The following is a 21,790-nucleotide window of genomic DNA, read 5'->3' as shown; positions in this document are numbered from 1 at the left end:
CCTTTATTTTCTACTACTAGGTTAGCTTATCTTAAAAGCACATTTTATCCCAAGAAAAAAAGGTACACCAGTCCATGTTTCTCACTAAATACCCTTTCATAAAGACCAAATCAATGGATGTTTGTTGGCATTTACTACACATTCTTATTTTCTATTGCTGGAAAGATTATGGTTGGAGTCTTTGATATCTTATCTCTAGCATGTTTACTGAATTTTCAGTCAGCTTTCTCAGGATTAAACTATCCTTCACTTTCAGAGATAGGTGTTGTTAACCAGATTTTTTTCCCTCCAAAATTCTGTTCCAAAGTCATTGTGTCAGCAGCAACCAAATGAATGTACAATATGCTTTGAAAATTTATCTTTTGTTAGGTAATGCATGTATTAAATTTTTTAAAAATAAAGTATAACAATATATAGAAAAGAACAAATCCACGCCCCCCTCGCTATCTATCATGAATTTCTCTTTTCCAGACACAACCAGTGTCAGCAGGTTCTGGTATACCCTACAGAAAACACATCATGCTTTTGAAGCTATTGTACATAACTTTGTAGATAATTTATTGGAAGGTAGAATAGTTCTAAATACCAATATTTGGTATTTATTGTACACACTGTATCTCAGGTGTTTTACACAGTGTCTTATTTAATAGCAGGAAAATAAAATGAATACATGCAAGAATGCACGTCAGATGTGCTCGGTTTGTTTTGCTTTCAATATTATTTGTTCACACTTGTTAATGTTTCAAGAATCCCTATTTCTCAGAAGAGAAAACGAAGATTCAGCATAGTAACAGAGCTCATAACTGGTAGGTTGGGATTTCAGGGAGGTGTATAGGGTGTCAAAGCCCCTTTAGTTTTGAAATGCTGAATTCTGGGCTAGTCAAGGATGCTTTTTGCATTTGTCTCTCTTAATTCATTCCCCATCATTAACATTCTAATGTTAACAATGTTAATTTCCCATTGTTAACATTAGAATGTTAACAACACCTAGTCACTGAAGTTGAAGGAAAGGCTCTCCAGTGAGACAAAAGGAAAAGACCCTTTAGCCCACCATGTGCCTTGGAATTAGCCATCAACATGAACTTCAACTACAATTTAAAAGAAAGTGTTACTGTAATAGAGTGCCTATTTATTATCTAGATCAGCTATTTTCAACCTTTTCATCTCATGGCACACATACAGTAATTATTAAAATTCTGTGGCACACCAAAAAGTATATTTTTTGCCCATCTGACAAAAATAGGTATAATTTTGCTGTTGTTGTGTTGGCTGTTGTCAATTTTTTATTTGCAATCTAAAAGAAAAGAGGTCAGTGCCCCTGCCTAGTCAGGTATTGCATGTTTTAAAATTTCTTGTGACACACTGGTTAGAAATCACTGTTCTATAGAATCATCTCTCGACCTCTTCCCCTAGGCTTGTTTGCCTAAATTTAATAAAAAAAAAAAAATGGGAATGGGGAAGGGTGAGCAAGGGTAGAGTTATCTGAGAGTTTATTCCAACTCCTGGAAACGGTAAAGAAGAGGTTAAGCTGGACCAGGAGGATTTTTGAAGTCTTTGGCTGGGAGGTTCCATTTGGAAAAGGTGCAGGGGAGCTAGGGGTGGCGAAAGAAACAAGGCAAGTTCCCATTCGCTTGGATTTCTGAATCCTAAGCAGTTTGATTCTCACCTGAGGGCGCAGTTGGGCATCTCTGGAGTGTGTATGGAAATATTAATGACCAGAACTTGCTAGACAGGGTAGAGTGAATCATGGAAACTACTGCGCGGCCCCTTTAAGTATTCCCGGGTTGGGGAGGAGAGGGAGGAAACTGGGAGCTGCGGGGACGGTGGGGAAAACCCACAAGCAATTGAGCCAGCGTAGAGGCAGCGTGAGAGCAGAAACTTCAGACTCGGCTGAACCCGTCGGACCGCGGGTGTGCCGTGGAGGCTGTAGCTCCCAGCCGCAGCAGCATCCTCTTCGCCCCTCTCCGCCACCACGGGGAGTTTCGGGAGCTGCTTGCCTGCAACTTCCCGGAGCCAGTCTTCGGGGAGCCACCCTCAGAAAGTTTGCACTCCGGCATCCTAGCCTTGAAGCGTTCGGGGTGCCTTGGACTCGTGCCCCTACGGGCGAGGGGCTGGGGGCTATGGTGAGCACCGCGCTGGACTGGAGGCACGGGGGAGGCATGCGTGCGTTCGCGGACCTGCTGCTGCTGTCTCTGGTGCCCTCTGTATCACCCAAGTGATGGGAACAAGGGCCCGCCCAGGCAGCCGCTGTCGCCGCACCGCCCCCTCGTTCGCTCCCAGCGCGCGGAGTCACCCAGGCACACCCCCGGCACCCGGTGCCCGTCCTCCAGAGCTGCCGCCCCTGTCTAGCCTGCCTTCGCCGCGAGTTGCCAGCTGTTGACTGGGTTCTCCTGGAGACCGAGAAGCACTTTTTGGCCTTCTCCGATTCGTTCTCACACACCAACTTTGCTGCCTCCGCGGCTGCCCTCGCCGCGGCGCTAGGCGCACAGTGTGGGGGCTCACGCCGGGAGGCTCCGAAAGACCGTGGAGGCAGGAAACCGCACAACTGCTCTTCTGCTTCGGCTCTTTGTTGTTTGCTTTGGATGGTCCTTGGAAGTGTCTAAGCTTCCTCGGAAACCCTGGAACCAGAGAAGGCAAACCTTGGGATTCTTAGTCTTCAAAGTGCGCTGAGACACTGACAAGCGTCCGGAAAGGTCTACAAGTAAATTTACCCTGAAAACTCCTGGCGGATTGACCCACGTTGCTTATATTAAGCCTTTGTGTGTAGTGTGTGTGGTGTGGATTCATAAATTTGGGGACCCCACTTCTACACCCTCTTGGCATGAGACTGTATGCAGGATCCACCCGGGGACAATGATCGCGGAGCCTGCACACTTTTACCTCTTTGGATTAATATGTCTCTGTTCAGGTAATCTCGCGTCTTCTTTCTTCACCCTGCATCCGTCCCTTCTCCACTTCTCAAATCAAACCCCGAACTGCTTTCGTCGACCTCTCCCTTCTAAGGTCGAAGGGGCTCGGTCCCTGCAGGAGTTTCAGGCTAAATGGTTTCTAGTTCGTACTTTGGGTCGTCCTTTTCTCCCTATCCCCCAAGACCGCCCCAATCCTGATCGCTGTCCTCGGCCTTTAGCCAAGTTCAGGGCACGCCCAGATCACTCTTGGCAAACGTAGATCGGAGCGGAGGCAACGGTTGGTAGTGAGCAAAGGGCCCCCGGGATGAGCCGAAGTGAGTTTCATCCATGGGCTGCTTCCTTTGGGGAGGGAGGTGCGCGCCCGGAGATCTTGTGGCCCAGACACCCGCCTGGATTCCTGAACCTGGTCCTCCAATTCGCCCCTCCTCTTCCGAGCACAAGGGGTTATTAGTAGTTGTTTTATGTAACCAAAGTCTGTAATTAAATTCGATTCTGTAGAAACTTCAGGAAATAACTCTTCTTACGGTAGGATATAAACTAGCTACTCTGCTTGCTTGGGTTTAGAAGGAAAACAGGAGTTTGTAAGTATCTGAAAGGGAACAGTTGCCTGGGAATTTTCATTGACAAGGGAAAACAGAAGGTTGAATTTAGGATTTGGGGGATTAATTAAATAGCATGAAACTCTCCAGATGAAGTGTTGGAAGGATGCTGCAGAGAAATCCTTCTGACATAGAAGTATACACTGTATCCACACTTACAAATAGTTTTTTTTTACACTCCCTAAGAAACTTTTACTATGGGTGAACAGAGCCACGACTCAACTTTTCTTTCTTTCCTTTTGGTAGATTCTGGTTTCAATCAAGGATCCAATTTCAGGCTTTAAAACACACACACACACACACACACACACACACACACACACTCTCTGCACCTCAGGGAATTTTTTTATAGTGGAATACTGAGCTTCAAGTTGCATCAGGACCCATAGGTTGAAGTCACTCAATTTGCATGATTATGAAACAGTTTTATAAGTGGGTTTGAGCACTTTGTGGCTCATGGCTTTGGGTTAGATTTTGACCAAGGATTTTATGTCATAATGAATATTAAAAAGAAAAAATGCTCATCAGGCAAATGATAGCAAATAAACCTTTAAAAAATAATTTCAGCCCAGGAAATATGCTCCCTGGCTAAGAACAACATTTGTGAAGAAACTAGATAAGAAATTCATTCAGTGTTACTCATTTGAGGAAAACAGAAAACTGAGGTTCCAGCTGTGGATGTCTGACCTGTGTCCCAGTGAATGGATCAATAGATTTACCTAATTCTTGAGGCCACCTCTTCTTACCTCCACCTTCTCCTTTCTCTAATGTCCTTTTTTCTTCATTTGCAGATCCGAGTGATTGAATAGTTCCCCCACCTCCCCACGCCTGGCCATGGGTGCAAATCAGAAACATTAAGATCTGATCCCTCTATTTGTTCCTCTTTACTGCGTCTCCCCCTAGTTTAATTTACAGCTTCAGATACCTTTGAGATTTTTGTTGATTCACCTTCTCTGTTAAAGTTTATTCACGTGTGTAAAGTGAAGTGTCAGTGTGATAAATGACTGGAGGGGCAGATTACTGAAGATAGGGGGATTAATGGTCATTAGTCACTGTTTGAGCTGAGTTTGTATGTGTTGGGACATTTTATCATGGCTGTAGATTAAAGATAGGGTCACACTAATTGGGAGAGTATCACTGAGAGCTGGTTGCTTCATTGTGCACTTTCTGTCTTCACTTGGAGATACCTGGGGGCGGGGGAGGCGGAGGTGTACCACCCTTTCAGATTTAGTAATTTGATTAGCAGTTAGTATATTGAGATTTGACATTTAAATCTTAGACCTAAACTGATTTCTGGCTTTGTTTTTCTAACTTAATGCTCCAGGTAAGCCACTGATGATTTTGAATAAACCTACATTTTTCCTGTAGGTGTGCTTGTCTTCCTCTTTGGCCAAGTTTCAGGTCAGAAGTGTCATTGTGAAGTGCTCTCTCATATTTAACCTGAAGCTCTTAATCATTCTTCTGATGACTTTCACTCGTGCTGTGAATCTGAACTTAAGGGGCCAGTCAAATTATTGGGCTGCTGGGATGATGTCATGGCAGCATGCTTATTCTAAAGCTACACTATTGAGTTGAATAAAACTTCACAGAACTTGAATTAAGTAGAACTGAGTGTGCTCAAGACACCTGGTCAGGGAATGAATGAAGTTCTTGACAGACTGTGTTTCATGTATAGCCTCCAGCATAAGATCACAGTCTATCACTTGTTAATGGAGCGTATTTAAGAGAAATGTGGTGAGCTTACATAAATCAAAGTGCACTGGGGGTAAGGTACCTTCAACAAGATTTAACCTGTAAAAGCATCTATTGGTTGTCAGTTATTTTTTCTTTCTTTCTTTCTTTTTCTTTTTAACATGGCTGCCAACCTCACAAAGTCCTGCAGTCTTCTTCAAACATATTATAAACTTCATTTTGATGTGTTGATGTAATACTTAACATCAAATACTTTGTTTAAGAGTATGTGTTTGATTTGTGTAGCCTTTTATGTAGTAACCTAATCCTATAATATATAATGTTTTACTCTAGGAAACTAAAATTTTGAAGAAAAAATGAGTATTTCTTTAGAAATTCATTTTTAAGATGAATTTCTTTAGTGAGTTTGTATATCTGAGTTCTTTTCTATGGAGAGCTGGACTTTTTGGTGAAGGGAGCACAGTGGGTGGCACTGAAAAAAAAAAAAAATCTGTGTTTTCTCTCAGGAAGGGACTCCTTCATAGACTTCTGCTTCTCAACTCCAGTTGCTCAAACTTGCTTCTAAGTGACAAAGTGATTGAACTTCAATTCAAATTTAGGGTGAGATCTGAATTTCGAATAAAGCAGAAGTTCATTCATGTATCTTTTTTCCTTCTTTCTTTTTCACTTCTTCCTTTTTCCCCTTTTCTTTGTCTTTTGAAGAGAAACATTTTTTAGAAAAGTTTCACAATGGGAACCACTTACCTGGGTCTGGTCTTTCTTACTTTCCCACTTCCTTCTTTCCTCTCTCCTTCCTCTCTGGCAAGATTCTTTGGTAATTCTAATAAGTTCTTATCAGTTTCTTTATAAACTTTCTGGCTTTTAAATATAGTTACCTGAGTACTATGACACCATTGAAAATACACTTATATCTTGGTAGTGGGCTCTCTGATACGTAAGATATTTATGATTACAATATTTTAGAACAGAAAGTTTACCTGAAATTTTTATTTAGTCTTTGAAATATTCTTGTATGGGTTAAAGTGGTGCAGAATGATAAATTTCAAACCTGCAAAGATAGTTGTTTGTTTGTTTATATAGTTTACATTGAGTAGATATCTATAATTGACAATGCTGGGCAACCAGAATAAAACTGGGAAGGAACAATATCAAAGAGGTAATAAATAGTTGAATCTTCATGTCTCATCTTCTGTGTTAACCAAAGATGCTAAGGTGATGCTTATGCTAATTTCTAGCTCCTTTAAAAATGTTTTATCCTTAAAATAAAAGTATAACTGCCTTGCAAACTTGATTTCTTATGGGAAAATACAAGGAAATCAAAATTGTTATTTCGATTTAAAATTGGACCTGTGGTCACCTACAGAATAAATTTAAGGAATTTGGTAATAAGACAGGGTGAAACCAGAAGCAGGAGTCTAGAGAAGTGTAGTAGAAATAGGTCCTGGATTTAGCTAGGTTTTAAATATTGGAAGAGGTGGAGCAGAAGTAGAGCAGCCAAAAGCCAGGTGCACCCTCTGACTACACATAGCTTGAAAAGCATCTCTGAAAAATGCATTTCTGAAAATTTGATGTCAATATATATGCTCTGTGTTTAACAACTATATAATGTAGACATTTTGCATTTTTTAAAACAAAGTATTTTGAAATGTTTAAATCTTTAATAAACTCAGAATAGTAGAGTTATTTTTTTTCTCAATCCTTACCCAAGGATATGTTTATTGATTTGAGTGAAAGAGGAAGGGGTGGGGGAGAGAGAGAAAGAGAGATAAACATCAATTGGTAGCCACCTGTACCCTCCCCAACACAGTATCGAACCTGTAACCTAAGTATGTGCTGTGACCGAAAATCGAGAATCAACACCAGCGGCCTTTTGGTTTATGGGAGCATCGACCTGACCAACTGAGCCACCCAGCCAGGGCCATAGAATAGCTTTTTAAAGCTACACTTAATAAGACTTTAGGATATTGATTAAATTTTAGAGTAAATTTTACATTTTTTAGAGGAGTGAAAACTAAGTAGTTATCTTCCATATCATAACACTTTTGCTTAGAACTGACTAATAAAAATAAGAGAAGGAAATAATAAAAATAATGAGATGGATTTTGAGTTGTATTGAACTATAGTAAAATTTTGATAACTGCTACTATTACTATGAAGATATGGCTGTCATCTATTGAACACTCACCACCATCTCATTTAATGTTTATAAAAGTCCTCTGACATAGGTGCTGTTATTAGTAAAACATTACCTTCTTGTTTTATGGTTGTGGAAACTATTCATGGAGAATTAGAGGTGTGGATGAGCACAGATTCGAACCAAGCTGATTCTAAAACTTAACTACCATGCACTTTCCTAGTTTAAGAGAAAAACGAAGAATTCAAATAAGAAATCTTATGGTTCAATCATTTTTTAAAATTTTAAAACTTGTCTAAAAACACCACCTAAGTAAGACTGGTTTGAACACATAAGAATTTGAAAGGGAGGCATTCCTCTTCCTGCCATCAAGTAACTGGTCTGTAAATTTTTAGATCACTAGGCAAGACAATTAATTCATTACATCCAACCTATTCATATTCAGACTTTATTACATCTGCATTTTCTGGCATGCTTTTAAAAGCAGAGACTGAACAGAAGTCAAAACAGTGATGCAGATGTGCAGAGATTCCAAGTTGTATTTTGGAAAGTGAATGGCATTCTCATTCTTACACATTTGAGCAAAGATTTTGCTCTGAGTTCCAAAGCAAATAACTGGTACTCATCAGGGAGAGACAATCATTTCCCCTCTGGTTGCTCTTCCCCCTCTGGGTTGGACAGAGGCTGGCGGTCATTTAGTGGTAGATGAGCCTTCTGCTTGACTGATGTTCACAGATGACTCACTTCATGGTTACTGATCATGGAAGGGTTGAGCGTTAATACCTGGTTGATCAGCTGGTTGGAAACTGCTTAGGCATAGCCAATAAAGTTGCCATCCTGTGGAGATCAAAAGGCCAGCTCCTTTCTTTACAATTCTGGATTAGCATGGTTTCCTATTCCCCTTCTCCCACCACCTTCAGCCCTTCTCTTCATTCTCGCTGTTGAAGAAGAGGAAGAAAAAAGATTATCTGTAGTGTACAGGGAGATAGCTTTGATCTCCACTTCTTTGCCTTTTCCTCTCGCTCTCTTTTTTTAACATCCAAAGGCTATTTCTCATACTGGAAGGTGTCATGTTGCTTGCTTCATGGGAGAGCTGTCTCATTTTCCTTCAGCCAAAACAGGCTGCTACAAATCCCTTACTTCTGTGATTTTACTTGGCTTCCAAACATCTTATGACAATGTTGTTCCACACATAAAGCAATATTTTGAACTGCGTGACTACGCATATCTTTCTGACTACTTTGAAGGAGAGAAATGCCTCTGTGGCCTTCCCAGCTGTCTGTGGCTTAGAGCAGGAAAAAGAATATCTGTTTATTTAATTAGTTTATTTTATTATTTAGGAGCAAGTATATAGAAGGTAAACAACTGTAGAAAACGTTCTTGTATCACAAGTTTGGTGTTAATAGTCCATAGGCTTAATGCCTGTCACCCAGTTTGACACTTAAATGAGCAGTGAAATCCACCATCAGTGGATATAAGCAAATGTCAACAGAGGAGTGTGGTTCTGTGTTAAGTGAGAATATTTTTTTTGTGTGTAAAGTGATTGATTTTTATGCAGCATATAGGGAGTAATAGGTTTCTGGTCCTAATAATACAGGGTGTTTTGGGGCTCAGTTTTTTAGATCATGTTAGTCTTTACTAGAAAACCTATTTTTAAAGCACTTCCAGCAGTAGCAGCTCATGGTTACTCTTTTGCAAAAGCTCTTGGTTGGATTTCAGAAAGTACCAAGTTCAAAGTGTGGGCCACCGATGTCTATGTTCGGCTCATCTGTACATGACCTGAGAACCAGGGGACAGCTCGTCCACAGTCAGCCATGGAAGGAGCAGGGAATCCTTGGAACTTTCCCCCAAAATTATTTGCAAGAAGTTCTGCTTGAGAATAAAGACCCAGGTGGTATCCCCACTGCCCAGATTTTCCTTTTAATGTGAGGAAATAGAATAAACGAGAATAAAAAAAAATGTTATATGCAGCCACTTAGTACTTTAAAAATCATTTCAGGTATATGTTTTCTCTTGATTTAACTTAAAATTTCAGTGAGCATAACAAGTGTTTTTATATGACCATGAAGTCTTTTTTAGCATGATATATATGGTCATAATTTATGCACCATTATGGGAAAAACTTAAATTTGGTAAGCTCATTCCGGGATGTTAGGAAAGAGGAAATAACCCAATTTTAGTGTCTCTCCACTGTCATGACTGAGGCCCTTTTATGTCCTTTGCAATTCCTGGTAGAATTTGAAAGGAAAAATGGGGCCAAAGACAAAGCGAATCAAGCCATAACATGTCCATTCCAAGATCATTTGCCATCATATGGTGCTAATGAGAAATTAAGACTAATAATTTGATCTCTAAACTTAAATACCCTGCATACTATTATGTTTTCTGCTTTTTAAAGTAAATTAAAAAAAGTTGTTGATTTGAGAGAGAGCGAGAGAAACATTAATTTGTTGTTCTACTTATCTATGCATTCATTGGTTGATTCTTTTATGTATCCTGACCAGGGTTAGAACCCACAACCTTGGCGTGTTAGAATGACATTCTAACCAACTGAACTACCTGTCTAGGGCTATATTTTCTGTTTTAACAGTGATTTTATTTTCTCCCGTTAATGATGAACTAACTTTTAATTTGGCTAATACTGTCTGCCTGCAATTCTCTTCCTATATGAAGGAAATATAAATCTGCACTTTTTAGTTTCATAGATCTAAAGCTGATTTTGTTTACTTGACCTAGATTTTAAAAGGTTGACTTTATTACTCTGAAACTTCACTAAAATGATGCTTGCTCATATATACAACGAAGTGAGTTAAAGCACATTTGTAGGTGTTAACTGTACACCTCTGGGTAGCTTTAAACTACTTCAGTTGCCTGGCTTAGGAAGTAATTGCAATGTCTACAGACTATTCAGTTAGCAAGTTGTCCTTGGAAAGTAAACTGGCCTGTCTGTACAGGCTGTGAAAGATAAAGTCATCTGTTTTTCTCTGTTATTTTTGAAGAGAGGTGAAAGTCTTAGCAACCTGGTATTAAGTTTGGAACTAGAACTTTCTTAAATTAATGAACTTAGTAATATATTGTTAAAATTGAAGCATGCACAATGAGAATAAGAGAGAGGCAGAGCCTTCACTTGGGTGCTAGGTAGGGAGGACAGACATAACCAGATAGTTACTATTAATTTTGATGAATTAGGGTAGAATGGAAGCAGCATAAAGGCAGCTTTTATTTAGATTCAGTATGGTCAGACAGGAAACAAAATTCATAGTGTTACTTGGTCTTTTCCTATTAATGGTCATTTAGTCCCAGGAGCTCTTCATTTCCTAGAACCCTATATTCAAAGTTATCTTTTCACCATTTTATAGTTGACATGTTTAACATAATATTTTAAACACATGGTTATAAATGTATGTGTTAAGTATATTATATATAATATGAAGAATATAAATTATACACATAATATTTAATACATATATTTTAATGTGATGAGTGAGAAAAAACCAAGTGATGAATTATATGATGAATTGATACAGTGTAGGTCCTATCCCACTGAACCTGAAGGACTATGAATCACTAATACTATTTCTAACAATAGTAATTACAAAGCCTAAAATTTTGAACATGTTTACTATCTATCTAGCAAAGTGCTCACATGCCTTATCTAATACCACATTAGGAATGCGTGCATTGCTATTACCCTTATTAATGAACATGCAAAGTTCCAGAAAAGTTACAATTCTTGCCTAGAGTCAGTTAGCTAGTTGGGTGGAGTGAGGATTTGAAAACAGCTTACTGATCCCACAATTTTGCTCTTCACCACTATACAGACACATTCCACTGTTTCCTTAAAAGAGAATGATTGTCCTGGCTGGTGTAGGTCAGTGGCTTGAGTGCAGGCTGTGAACCACAGGGTCGCCAGTTTGATTCTCAGTCAGGGCACATGCCTGGGTTGCAGGCCAGGTCCCCAGGAGGGGGCGCATGAGAGACAACCATGCATTGATGTTTCTCTCCTTCTCTTTCACCCTCCCTTCCCCTCTCTAAAAATAAATAAATAAAATCTTTAAAAAAAGAGAAAATGATTGTGGATAAAACAGTATAAAATGTTGGATAGCAAGGCTAAAATGCTTTTTTGTGAGGGAAGTAGCATGTGCTGCCAGGCTATCTTAGTTCCTTTTTAGCTGTTATATTTTTCTGGTGTATCTGATTATCTGTTCCTCTCTTTTGCATGTCACATGGTAACCCATAATAAAAAAGTACACTCTGACATTATACATCACAAAACACAGAAATGTAAGTCTAGCCTCATAATATGGTTTAATGGAATTCAGTGCCGTTAGGTTGTGGACTAAATCTGAGACGGTAAGACCCAAGTAAGTTTTATGATAGCTCAACTGTGTAAGTGAATGGAAATTCCCTTACAGAACATAGTATGACTGGATCTAACTTCCCTAAGAAACTGGTGTTCAATTTTTGATTTTTGAGTTTGAAAATAAATGGCTTACTTAGTGATAAGGTGCTGTAGATAATTATATTAAGCAGCAGCCTGGTTAGAATCTGTGATTACTATTCCTTTAAAAGTGTATTCTTCTCAGATAACAAGTTTTATAGACAGCAAAGAATGTGGAATTGGTTAACGTGATCCCTGTGAATGAAGCCTGCCAGAGACTGTAGTAGCTATCAAAAAAAGTGCTGTAATTCCACCCATTCAGAAGTAATGTAGTTTTTAATTTGTTATTCTTTTGCTTTTCTTACTCTTTTTTAACATACATGATAAGATTGTTTTATAATTTCTTACATATAGATTTCTGAGCTTAACAGTGGTCTTTCAATGTTATGTTCAAATGTATAGATGGAAGGTACATTTATAGTATCATCTGTATTTCTATAGGTTTGTGATTTTACATAAGGCTCAGTGGAAGACTGAAGCTCTTCCCAGTTCCTTACACTGTACTACTAATGAAAATGGCATCATATAGAAAATCCTCCTTTATATGAGACCTGGGTTCTTAGCCTTAAGGCTTTTACTCTTTGTCTTAAAATATACTTCACAGTAAATTTACTTCTGTGCATTTTACCACTCATTTGTGCTTGATAATGCTACTTGTTTATTATTAGTGGATCTTAATAACAGTTTATTGCCAGTAAATTATCTCCTATCAATCTTTATAGCAATAAAAAATTATTATTAATAAACTGTTAACTTTTGTAGTTGTTAGACTCTTTAAAGAGTGTTTCAGACATACCTGATAATGTGTGAGACTTTTTCATACAAGATACAGGCTGTGTACATATGGGCCTGAAAGTGAATGTTGAATCACATTAGAGAATCATTGGCACTACATGAATGAAAGATGTTTTGACATGATGGGAGAAGTGAGAATAGCATTTTGGGGACCGATAGATCAAGGTGATTTACTTTCTCAGGGACATCTTCCTAGAATTGAGTAGGTTCCGTCCCTAAGAGTGCTGAGAGAAAGAATGGCATGTATCTTCCTGGGCAAGGGGAAGTGTTTGAGACATGTGTCCAGGAGTGGTGATTTGAAAAACAGACACAATCTATTTGAAGAAGTAGGTTTTATAGCTGGTTATATTATAGATTTTTACGTATAACATTGTTATATTTTAGAAGACATTTAATAATTGCATTCATTCATTTTTTCATTTACTTAATTTTCCAAGGCAACAAAGTATTTGTACAAAGTTTATTCTTTGTATTTAAGGAATTTGTGGTAAACGGGTTGATTGCCATGTAGGTTAATTTACTAGAGGTATGTGTGACTACTGTGCATTCCTCTGTTAGATCATAAAAAGCTTCCACCAAATGGAGGAAAGTTTGTAAAATACGTGTAAATGTAATGACCTAATTTTTAAGAGGTTTAGACTTTGGGGTACTTTCTCTGAAGACATAGATAGCAGTATACAGATAAATGGACTTAGGAATAATACTATGGGTATTACCGGTTTCTCCCTGTTATCTGAAAATAGAGTTCCTATGAAATCTTTCTTAAGCTGAGATGGTGTACAGGGAAGAAGCAATTATCTCAGGAGAGATCTCGGCTAACAGATGCACCAAGTAATTTTTTTAAAATTAAATTTATTGGGGTGACATTGGTGGATGCACAGAATAAGGAAATGAAGCACAAATGCCTGCAGACTCAGTTCACAGTATGATGGCTTGTTTCTGAGATGCTGAGGGAAGAACTTCCTAGGGAGGAGCTTGGCAGGACCACACCTGATGCTCGGAATGTGTGATGCTTTAGGAATAGCTTGCTGTAAAACAAATGCTCAGTACTACTTCTGCTTTTTGCCTTTCTTTGTAAAAGAGAAAATTCTCTTCAATTTCTTTTGATTAAGGAAAACAGGTACTAATATAATTTTTTAGTAAAAGTAAGTGGCATAAAGCAAACTTCTGAAAAAAGGGGGCTACTGTATTGATCTTACCCTGTCAGAGGATCATTTGGAACAGTACCTTAGAACATGAACTTCACCTGTGCTGCCACCCTCTCTCCAAGCACCCAGAGCAGGTAATCTTTATCCTTCTCTCACTACTTTCCGGGATAGGAACCATTTCATAGTATAGAAGATTCCATTTACAGTTTTTATAAAATTTCTTCTCGTTAAGTGGGGAATCAACTATTTTCTGTCCTATAGACCTTGGATTTTATATTCCAAAGCTGCCATGGTAAACCTAGTGTAGTTTGTACGTGAAATTGTTCCAATATTTGAAGCCAGTTATTACGTTCTTTCTAAACCAGAATTTTATTGTCCAGACACCTGATTCCCATTTTCTTCCAGGTTTCCTCATATTATAAAGAGTCATTTTCTTTGGTTATGTTGTTCTGTTGTTACTGCTTTTAATATTTATTTTGTCCATGCCCTACAGTGTAACATGAAATTTGAGAAATCTACTTTCTTTTTAAATTAAAAAGGTAGATAACTTTTAATTTGTTCTTAGGCTTTTAATAAGTCTTATTGTAAAGTTCTCTCAGTATTCTGGAATGTAATGCTATTCTGGATCAGATTTAAAATGTATTAGTACACTTATCTTTCCAACTTAATTTCCCATTGAACCATCTTAGAATAACTTTAAATCATAATTCTTGGCAGGGAAGATAAAGAAAATAGAATTTGTGAGATTCTGTGTGTCTTCCCTGGTAATATTTTATAATGGTTGAATCCAGATGCCTATATAGGGCTTGTGTAAGGAAAGCTCTGGGATAGTTCTAAGGGATGGTTGGGTGGGTGTTGCCATGCAGAAATGTGGGCCCGGTGTAGACTGACTTTCTGAGTTTTCAAGAGAAGGCATAAATCCGTATTTTTAAGTAGAATCTTCCAACTGATACATAGGACAATTGAATCTAAAACAATAATAATAATAACAACAACAATAAGGCATTGTACCAGATGTGGCCCACAGGCCACTATTTGTGGGTGCAATATTACACTATCCATGCCATGTAGGACTGACCTATCTGTTGCTGTCTGTTCCTACTCTAAATACATCAGCATCTCCTCACTTCCTGTATCTTTAGCATTTTAGAAGCTCTTACTTTTCTGATGGTTGGCCATCTACTGTATTTTACTAGTAATAATACAGTAGGATAATGGCTCATTTATTTAACCGAAAGCTCTGCTTTTATTTGGAGCTATTTACATTTTACAAATTGTATTTGTTGAGCCAGGCAAAAACTGATCATTTGACTGTTTATGTTGATTCTTTTTGCCTAAAGCTAACAAACAAAGAAAACAAAACCACAAGCCCTTTGAGGAGCTAAGAGTCCCTGATGAACTGAATAAATAAATATATTCTTGAATAAGAAGAGAAATTACCAACAAAGACAGTCTAAAGGTTTACTGATTGCTATTAAGAGGCACACCACTGAGCTGCAGATAAATTACTGGCTGAGAAAATACATTAAGGAAATCTGAAGATATATAAATTAAGAAAAGTGGGGCTGTGGTTGAATTGCAAAGAAGCCTTTACCTTCTGCAAGAATTTATATATTGCAGGATCTTATGTAAAATCCTGTTTCCCTTATTTGTTTTATTATTTGTTTGTAGATCATTAGCTATTTGACAAATATGATCAAGGGAGAAGCTTAATCTAAAGGGTCAGTAATCATTGACAATTGAATATTAACCAGAAATGAAAATAAAGCATTTCTGAAATAATTTGTCAGTGAAAAAATATTATTTAATTTACAAAGCATTGATTTATGCACAGTTTTCAAGAGCAAATCTGGCATTCCTGTGAGGAAACCTTGTGCATAATTCATAAATGTTTCTAAAATAACATTTGGAGGATTTCTTTAAGCAGCATAGAAATGGTATATAATTTACTCAGGTGTTCAATATACACTACAAAGTATATATATAAAGAAACTTTTGTTAACTCTCTTAAAATAAACAAAACTGGGCATTTCTTGCTAAATCAGAGTAAAACATATGTATGTGTAGAAATGTCTGTTCGTTATCTTTCACTATAAAGAACACAGAATTTCTTTTTGTCTTTGAACGACTCATCCTACTGGAAGAATATGGCAGAGTCCCTTTGGGGATCATTAGGAGCATTACTCGTGTTAGACATCTATCAGTGGCAGACCTCCTCATGCTAAATTCTGGAGCCACGGCTCACAGATAATATGAGATGCTCACAGGCACGAGGCAGGGAATAATATCTGAGTGGAAGAAGGTCAAGGCACGGGCAAGGGAAGAGGTCAGAAGCAGTAATATGCCCTGAGCAAGGAGAGCTTTTTCATTTGAAGCTGGAAACCATCACCAACATTTCATTGTCTATAGGAGGCATGTTTAAAGATGAGCATTATCTGATGTTCAGACAAAATAGCTTGGCAATAGTAATGGATTCTTCATCCTTTCAAAGAGCAGCATGATTTCCATGTTTATTTTGAAATTATTTCTATAGTTGATAACTGCAGCCTTTAAGAGAATGTAATGAGGAAATATTAACTAATGTGCCAGTGTCTTGTTGATATTTATTGTCTGTGGGACAATAAGTCTATTTCGTCTCCCCTTTTCCTTCCATGTAAAGACTCTTTGTTCTTTTTGAACCATAGAGACATTATATCTGATTCATTTTCTTATTATCAAGTAGTTTGTGTTTGGATGTATTGGTATTATTGATTTGATTATATTGCATAACTGCCTAATTAGAGTTCCCTGCCTATGATTTCAAATATACTCTCTTAACACTCTGGCTTTCCTAAACGCTACCAAATGCTCTACATGTTACTATATGGTTCTTTTTTCTGGGAATGCTCTGTCTAGCCCCATTTATTTCTCTCTTTTTTCCTTTGCTTTTCATTCCAATTCCTGTCTGGCCTAATGATGCAATACAGGTATCTCCTCCTCCAGAAAACTTTAGCCTTGCCTTCCAGCCACCCACTGTAGAACTCATATACTTCTTATGTGTTCCTTTAGCACCGTATGTACGAAACTGTGGCCTTGCCCACAATCATGCTGTGTTGCATTTACTTACCCAGGTCTCCTTTCAGACTTTGCAGTCAGCACATCACTCATTTGTGAATGAATAAGTGATTCAGTATATGAATTTCTGTATTTTGCTTTGACTGGAGTTAAATAAGGGATTAACACTTCCTCTTATACTTGGGTAAAAATTTATCCTTTTAGAAACAAATGAAAAGTGGAAAGAAGGAAAAACAGAATTGCTCTATATATCATAAACCTCATCCTGTGTGTGTGTGTGTGTGTGTGTGTGTTTTAACAAAAGTCTTGGAACAACTTGTAGAAATTGTAAAGCACCAAATTTGGAATTAATTTATGAATGGGTGTGCTCAGTAGTTTTTTTAATTTACTGGATCCTACAAAATGGATTAGATAATACTTTGAATGTCTACCCTTGCATCGAATTTTGTAAATTTCCCTGTGATTTTTCTGTGGACTGACTGGAGTAGAATGAGAGGAAAAAATGACTTGGATTCACACATGGTGGTTGCTTCTGACTTTGAAAGTTGCACTATATACAATAGCTTTTCACCATGCTGTGGGTGAGTTAGTTTTTTCATCTATACAGTAAAGGAATGACACAGTTGGTATTTGGACCACTTCTAGAATTTAGTCTGAAGTTTTTAACCTAAGAACAAGACAGTGAGCTGGGTTATTTATCTATGAGATTTTTCTAGGCAGTATGTCTTTCAGTGGAGGAATGATTTTCAACCGGTGTGCCCCAGAATTTTTAAAACATGCAGTACTGTGCTGTTTGGTCAGGGGCACTGACATCTTTTCTCTTCGATTGTCAAATAAAAAAATGAAACAGCCAACACAGCAATACCTGTCTGCTGTGAATAAATCAAAATCATAGCAATTTTCTGTCAGATTGGCAAAAATCATAATTTTTGTTGTGCAGAATTTTAATAATTAGTTTTTGTGTGTCATGAGATAAGAAAGGTTGAAAATCTGCTGTAGCAGAGTGCAGTGATTGTAAAGGAATGAGTTTCAGAGCTAAAACACCTTGGTTTGAAATCTGACCTCACTGATAACCTTCCACATTGCTGTAGTAGGTTATCTCAGTTTCCTGTTTCCTTATCAGTAAAATGGAAATGATTTTAGTACAAACCTCATAGGGTTGTTGTGGAAGTCAAAATATATGTAAATTGCTTAAAGCATGTTTGGTATGTTTAGTGTCTATTTAACTTGTGACTTGTTATGTTACTTTTTATCTTCGTTTTTGCTGATTGGTAGTCTTTATCAAGATTTTGGAAAAGGAAACTAGTTTTTATGCTAGTTGCTTGGTATAGGCCTTGATGTACCAGCCTTAAATGTAAACATTATCCCCACAGAGACTCCAAACTTTAAGACCTGTTACCAGAGATTAAAACAAACAAAACAAACAAACAAACAAACAAACAAATAAAAGCAAACTAAATCAGAAGTGTGAGTGTTGTTAAGAAAAACTTCAGGGTTAATTTGACAGGTTGGAGACAGATTTCTGGGCAGATTGCCATGCCGATGTGATAACCATTTCTATTCAACAAAGCAAAATTTATTATTGTTTATTCTGTGCAAAAATGCCAACAATTAGAGCTATATCAGGTTGCTTGCTTTCCCCTTCAATTAAAAAAAAATGTTAATGTCCCTAAGAGGATTAAGAGATTTGCAATTTACTGTGAATTATTTTAATCAGATTATAGACCCTTTTTTACTTGTCGTTCAGCTCTTTAGCATTTGAGTATGGAAATTTTCATTTGGAATGGGGGGGTGGGGACAGATATTGGGAAGTATCCAGGATGGAGAAGAATGAGACTTTTGGATCCTGGAGTAACAATGGGAACCAAACTGGGAGAGCAAGTTAGAAGGGGAGGTAGAGAGAGGCCCTAGTTACAAACTTCAGATGTTTAACTATGGTCCCTGAATCCAGAAACACTGTATCTAGTTCCCCTTGTGAAGGAATTTAAGTCATTCCTTCAAGAAGTCAAAAATCAAATTATAGCATTAATACTGTGGCACAAAAACTGGAGTTTTAGATGCATCATTGACTTTGGGAATTTCAGTGTCATTTACAAAATAGTATGGTGGCTAAGATTTCAGCCCTTAAAGTAATTCATTCATTTAATAAATAATTGCTTATCACATTCTTTGTATCTGTGCTCTCTAACCTTGGCACCATTACTAGCTGTTTTAAAATGTACCCAGGGTTTGTTTGAATCAGGCATGGTAAGACATGCCAATGTGGAGATGACTGTCCTGAAGGAAAAAGTTGCAACTCACAAACTCTGAAAACAGTGGGCACGGGATGTCCTGCAGGGCCACGTGGGAGGCTCCAGGGGAAGCTTCAGGTCCGTTGGGAGGCAGAAAAGGGGAGGGAAAGCTTGGGCAAAGCCTATCTTGTAGTTTTCATGGGAAGGAGTACATGCGGCAAGGTGTGAAAGCTGCGCAGGTTTAAGGAAGGATAGTTTCGATAATTTCAGCAGCGTGTGCGCTTTGGGGGATGGTCCATAGTTGTCCAGGACTTGGGGTTCTTAGGGCAGAGAAATACTGCCTCCTGGAATGTCAGAGCCAGATAGAGGGGGGCAGCCAGTGTATGCACTTGGGATTGCTTGGTTTGCACTTAAACACTGTGCTCTTGGATGAATATTTCTGATCTCTAGGAATTGGCCAGCCCTGGGAGAAGCAGTCTCTTCGTCAGCAAGGCTCCAGCTGTCGCAGCATCAAGAATACAAAAAATAAGAAAATATAGTTAGGCTTTCTTTGTGAACTGTGTGAACTTGATCATATTACTCGTGTTTTTCTAAGGCCTTATTGTCTCATATGTAAATTGGGGTTACTTATAATAATACCGTTGGAGAGTTTTGAGATAAAATGGGAAAAAAGGCATTGTTTTTGTCATAAAAATATTAAAGAAGTATAAATTTGCAGTCCAAAAAGGTGACATGGAAATGAACTCAGTGTTCGAACCAGTGCTTAGTTGCTCAGACCTAGTGTGTATATTTGTGTGTTTAATAAGAGGAGATACAATTGTCTATTGATAACACACATTGTAAATACAGTACTTTTTAGATGATTAAATAAAGACATCATTTCAGTTTCACAATAGCTCAAATTTATGTATACAGCTTTTACTTCCAAACCGTAACACACATGTATCTTATAAATATTTATTTTATGTCTTCATATGAATATATTTTTGGGGGAAAGCAGCAGAATATTGCAGTATTGGTACTAATGTTTAATTAAGTACTAATTAGTAATACTGATACCAGTACAACTTTAAAGAGAGCAGGGGGAGTTGGACACTCTAGTTTCATGGCCAAAGGAACAGTGTTTTCCAGTGCCACTCATGGCTTCCTGTGGCACATCCTCTTTTATATTGTTATTTATGTACAATTTCAGTATATTTGGCACTGCTGCTTGCCTGATCCACGCTCCTGGTCACTTTCTCAGGAAGGCTTCTTCATCTTCTGTACTCACAGATGCTCTTAGAGGCGCTGTGTACTCTTAATCAAAGCACACTCTCAGCTTCAGCATTCATTCATTTCCATGATTATTTAAATTCTGATTTTTACAATAGTTTTATTGTTGGTGGCAGTGGAGTTCTTGAGGTGTCTGGAGGTAAAGAATTTCCTGAGACCCCCATGGGAGGATGGGGTTCCATGGTAAACTGTATTGATGGTGTAAAGTCAGGAGGTTCCTCTCCTGACTCACCAATGTCCCATCTCTGTCTCATCCTAAAAAAGGTCCAGTTTTGTCTTTAGTCAGGCCAGAATGAAGGCCACCACCCAGTTTATCCTCCATATTACAGTCCTGTCCAGTCTAACACCCCGCTCGCTTAGCATGTTTTCTCTGCAGTCCATTGCTGTGCTGCAGTATTCAGGCTCCCTCATGGAGCCTGAGTATGGAGTCTGTGATGCCATCGGCCCTCTGGCTGCTAAGGCCACATGTCTATGGAGAGTGAACATGCAGATGCATGGGGCAAGTGTGGGTCATGAGCAAAAGGGAGAGAGCACTTCTTTGAGAGCCGCTCTTTTCCCAGGGTTATATTTGGGTGGCCAAAAAGACCGTTTAGCTTTTCCTGTAAAATAAAAGACACGTTTTTCATTTTCACCAATAACTTTATCGATTTGGGTATTTTGAGTATGTTGGCTGTCTCTTGCTCTTGGCTTCTTGTGGGTAGAGGTCAGGGATGCTGTTGAACATCTTCCAGTGTGTAAGACAGCTCCACAGCAAAGAATTATTTGGCCAAAATATCAATAATACCAAGAAACTTCAAAACCTACTTTTGAAACCTACTTTATGAAATGAAGTTACAGCATCTTCTTTATACACTGCACAAATAATTTTTTTTTGCATTTCAATTGCATTTTTACATTTCTTGAAATAATAAAGCATAATACACTGAAAATGTTACGTATTTTCTCTCATCTTCCATATTAAAATGCTGCACAAAAATTCACCAATTTTGATAAGTGTTTTTAAATGTACTTTGATACGACAGCTGTTCCAATACAATCTAACAAAATTGTTTCAAATGAAGTTCAAGACCCCTAAATACTACTAGAGCCATCGTACAGGAAAAACTTAACGAACTTTTGGCCAGCCCAATATTAGCTTGGGTTTTGAAAAGACCAAAAACTTTTTTCAAATTGGCATGTGAACTTCCTAAATTTTTGTGGGCTTTTGATAGAGTCACTTCCTAGTTATACTGATAAGCCTCTTCAGTCCAGTAATTCTTCCTGCAGACCCAGCCCTGTGGTATGGGGGTGGGGAAGAGAGGATTGGTAATCCCCTTGGCAGATCAATGCTGTAATTCCCTGGGGTGTGACGCTGTAGCTTCCTGGTGAAGCAAACAGGCTCATGCTCCCCAGTTTATTAAGATCAGTGTCTAATTCCCTTTACTCCCATTTCCTTTATTAATAATTAGCTAAATACCAATGGTAATATTTTCACATCTCTGTGGGGAATGACCCATGTCTGTTTTATAGAACTAT

The 21,790-nt window shown here is 38.1% G+C and overlaps 1 protein-coding gene across 8 annotated transcripts in view; it reads left to right on the top strand.

Annotated features, from left to right (window-relative positions):
* Positions 1 to 21,790, top strand: part of ROBO1 (roundabout guidance receptor 1) — a 1,159,940-nt gene that overhangs the window by 750,082 nt on the left and 388,068 nt on the right. For 2 of the 8 annotated variants that reach the window (XM_036017947.1, XM_036017945.1), the window contains exon 1: positions 2,854 to 2,908. The exons of 3 other annotated variants lie outside the window; for them this stretch is intronic. In XM_036017947.1, coding sequence (XP_035873840.1) covers positions 2,854 to 2,908 — 55 coding nt within the window. Of the gene's footprint in view, positions 1 to 1,809; positions 2,909 to 21,790 lie in introns of those variants that run through there. 3 more of the 8 variants (XM_036017944.1, XM_028505220.2, XM_028505219.2) reach the window with 3 other exon arrangements.

This window comes from Phyllostomus discolor, chromosome 2 (assembly GCF_004126475.2).
Source record: "Phyllostomus discolor isolate MPI-MPIP mPhyDis1 chromosome 2, mPhyDis1.pri.v3, whole genome shotgun sequence".
Lineage (NCBI taxonomy): Eukaryota > Metazoa > Chordata > Mammalia > Chiroptera > Phyllostomidae > Phyllostomus > Phyllostomus discolor.
The sequence above is the reverse complement of the archived record's forward strand: the minus strand, read 5'-3'. Positions and strand labels throughout refer to the sequence as shown.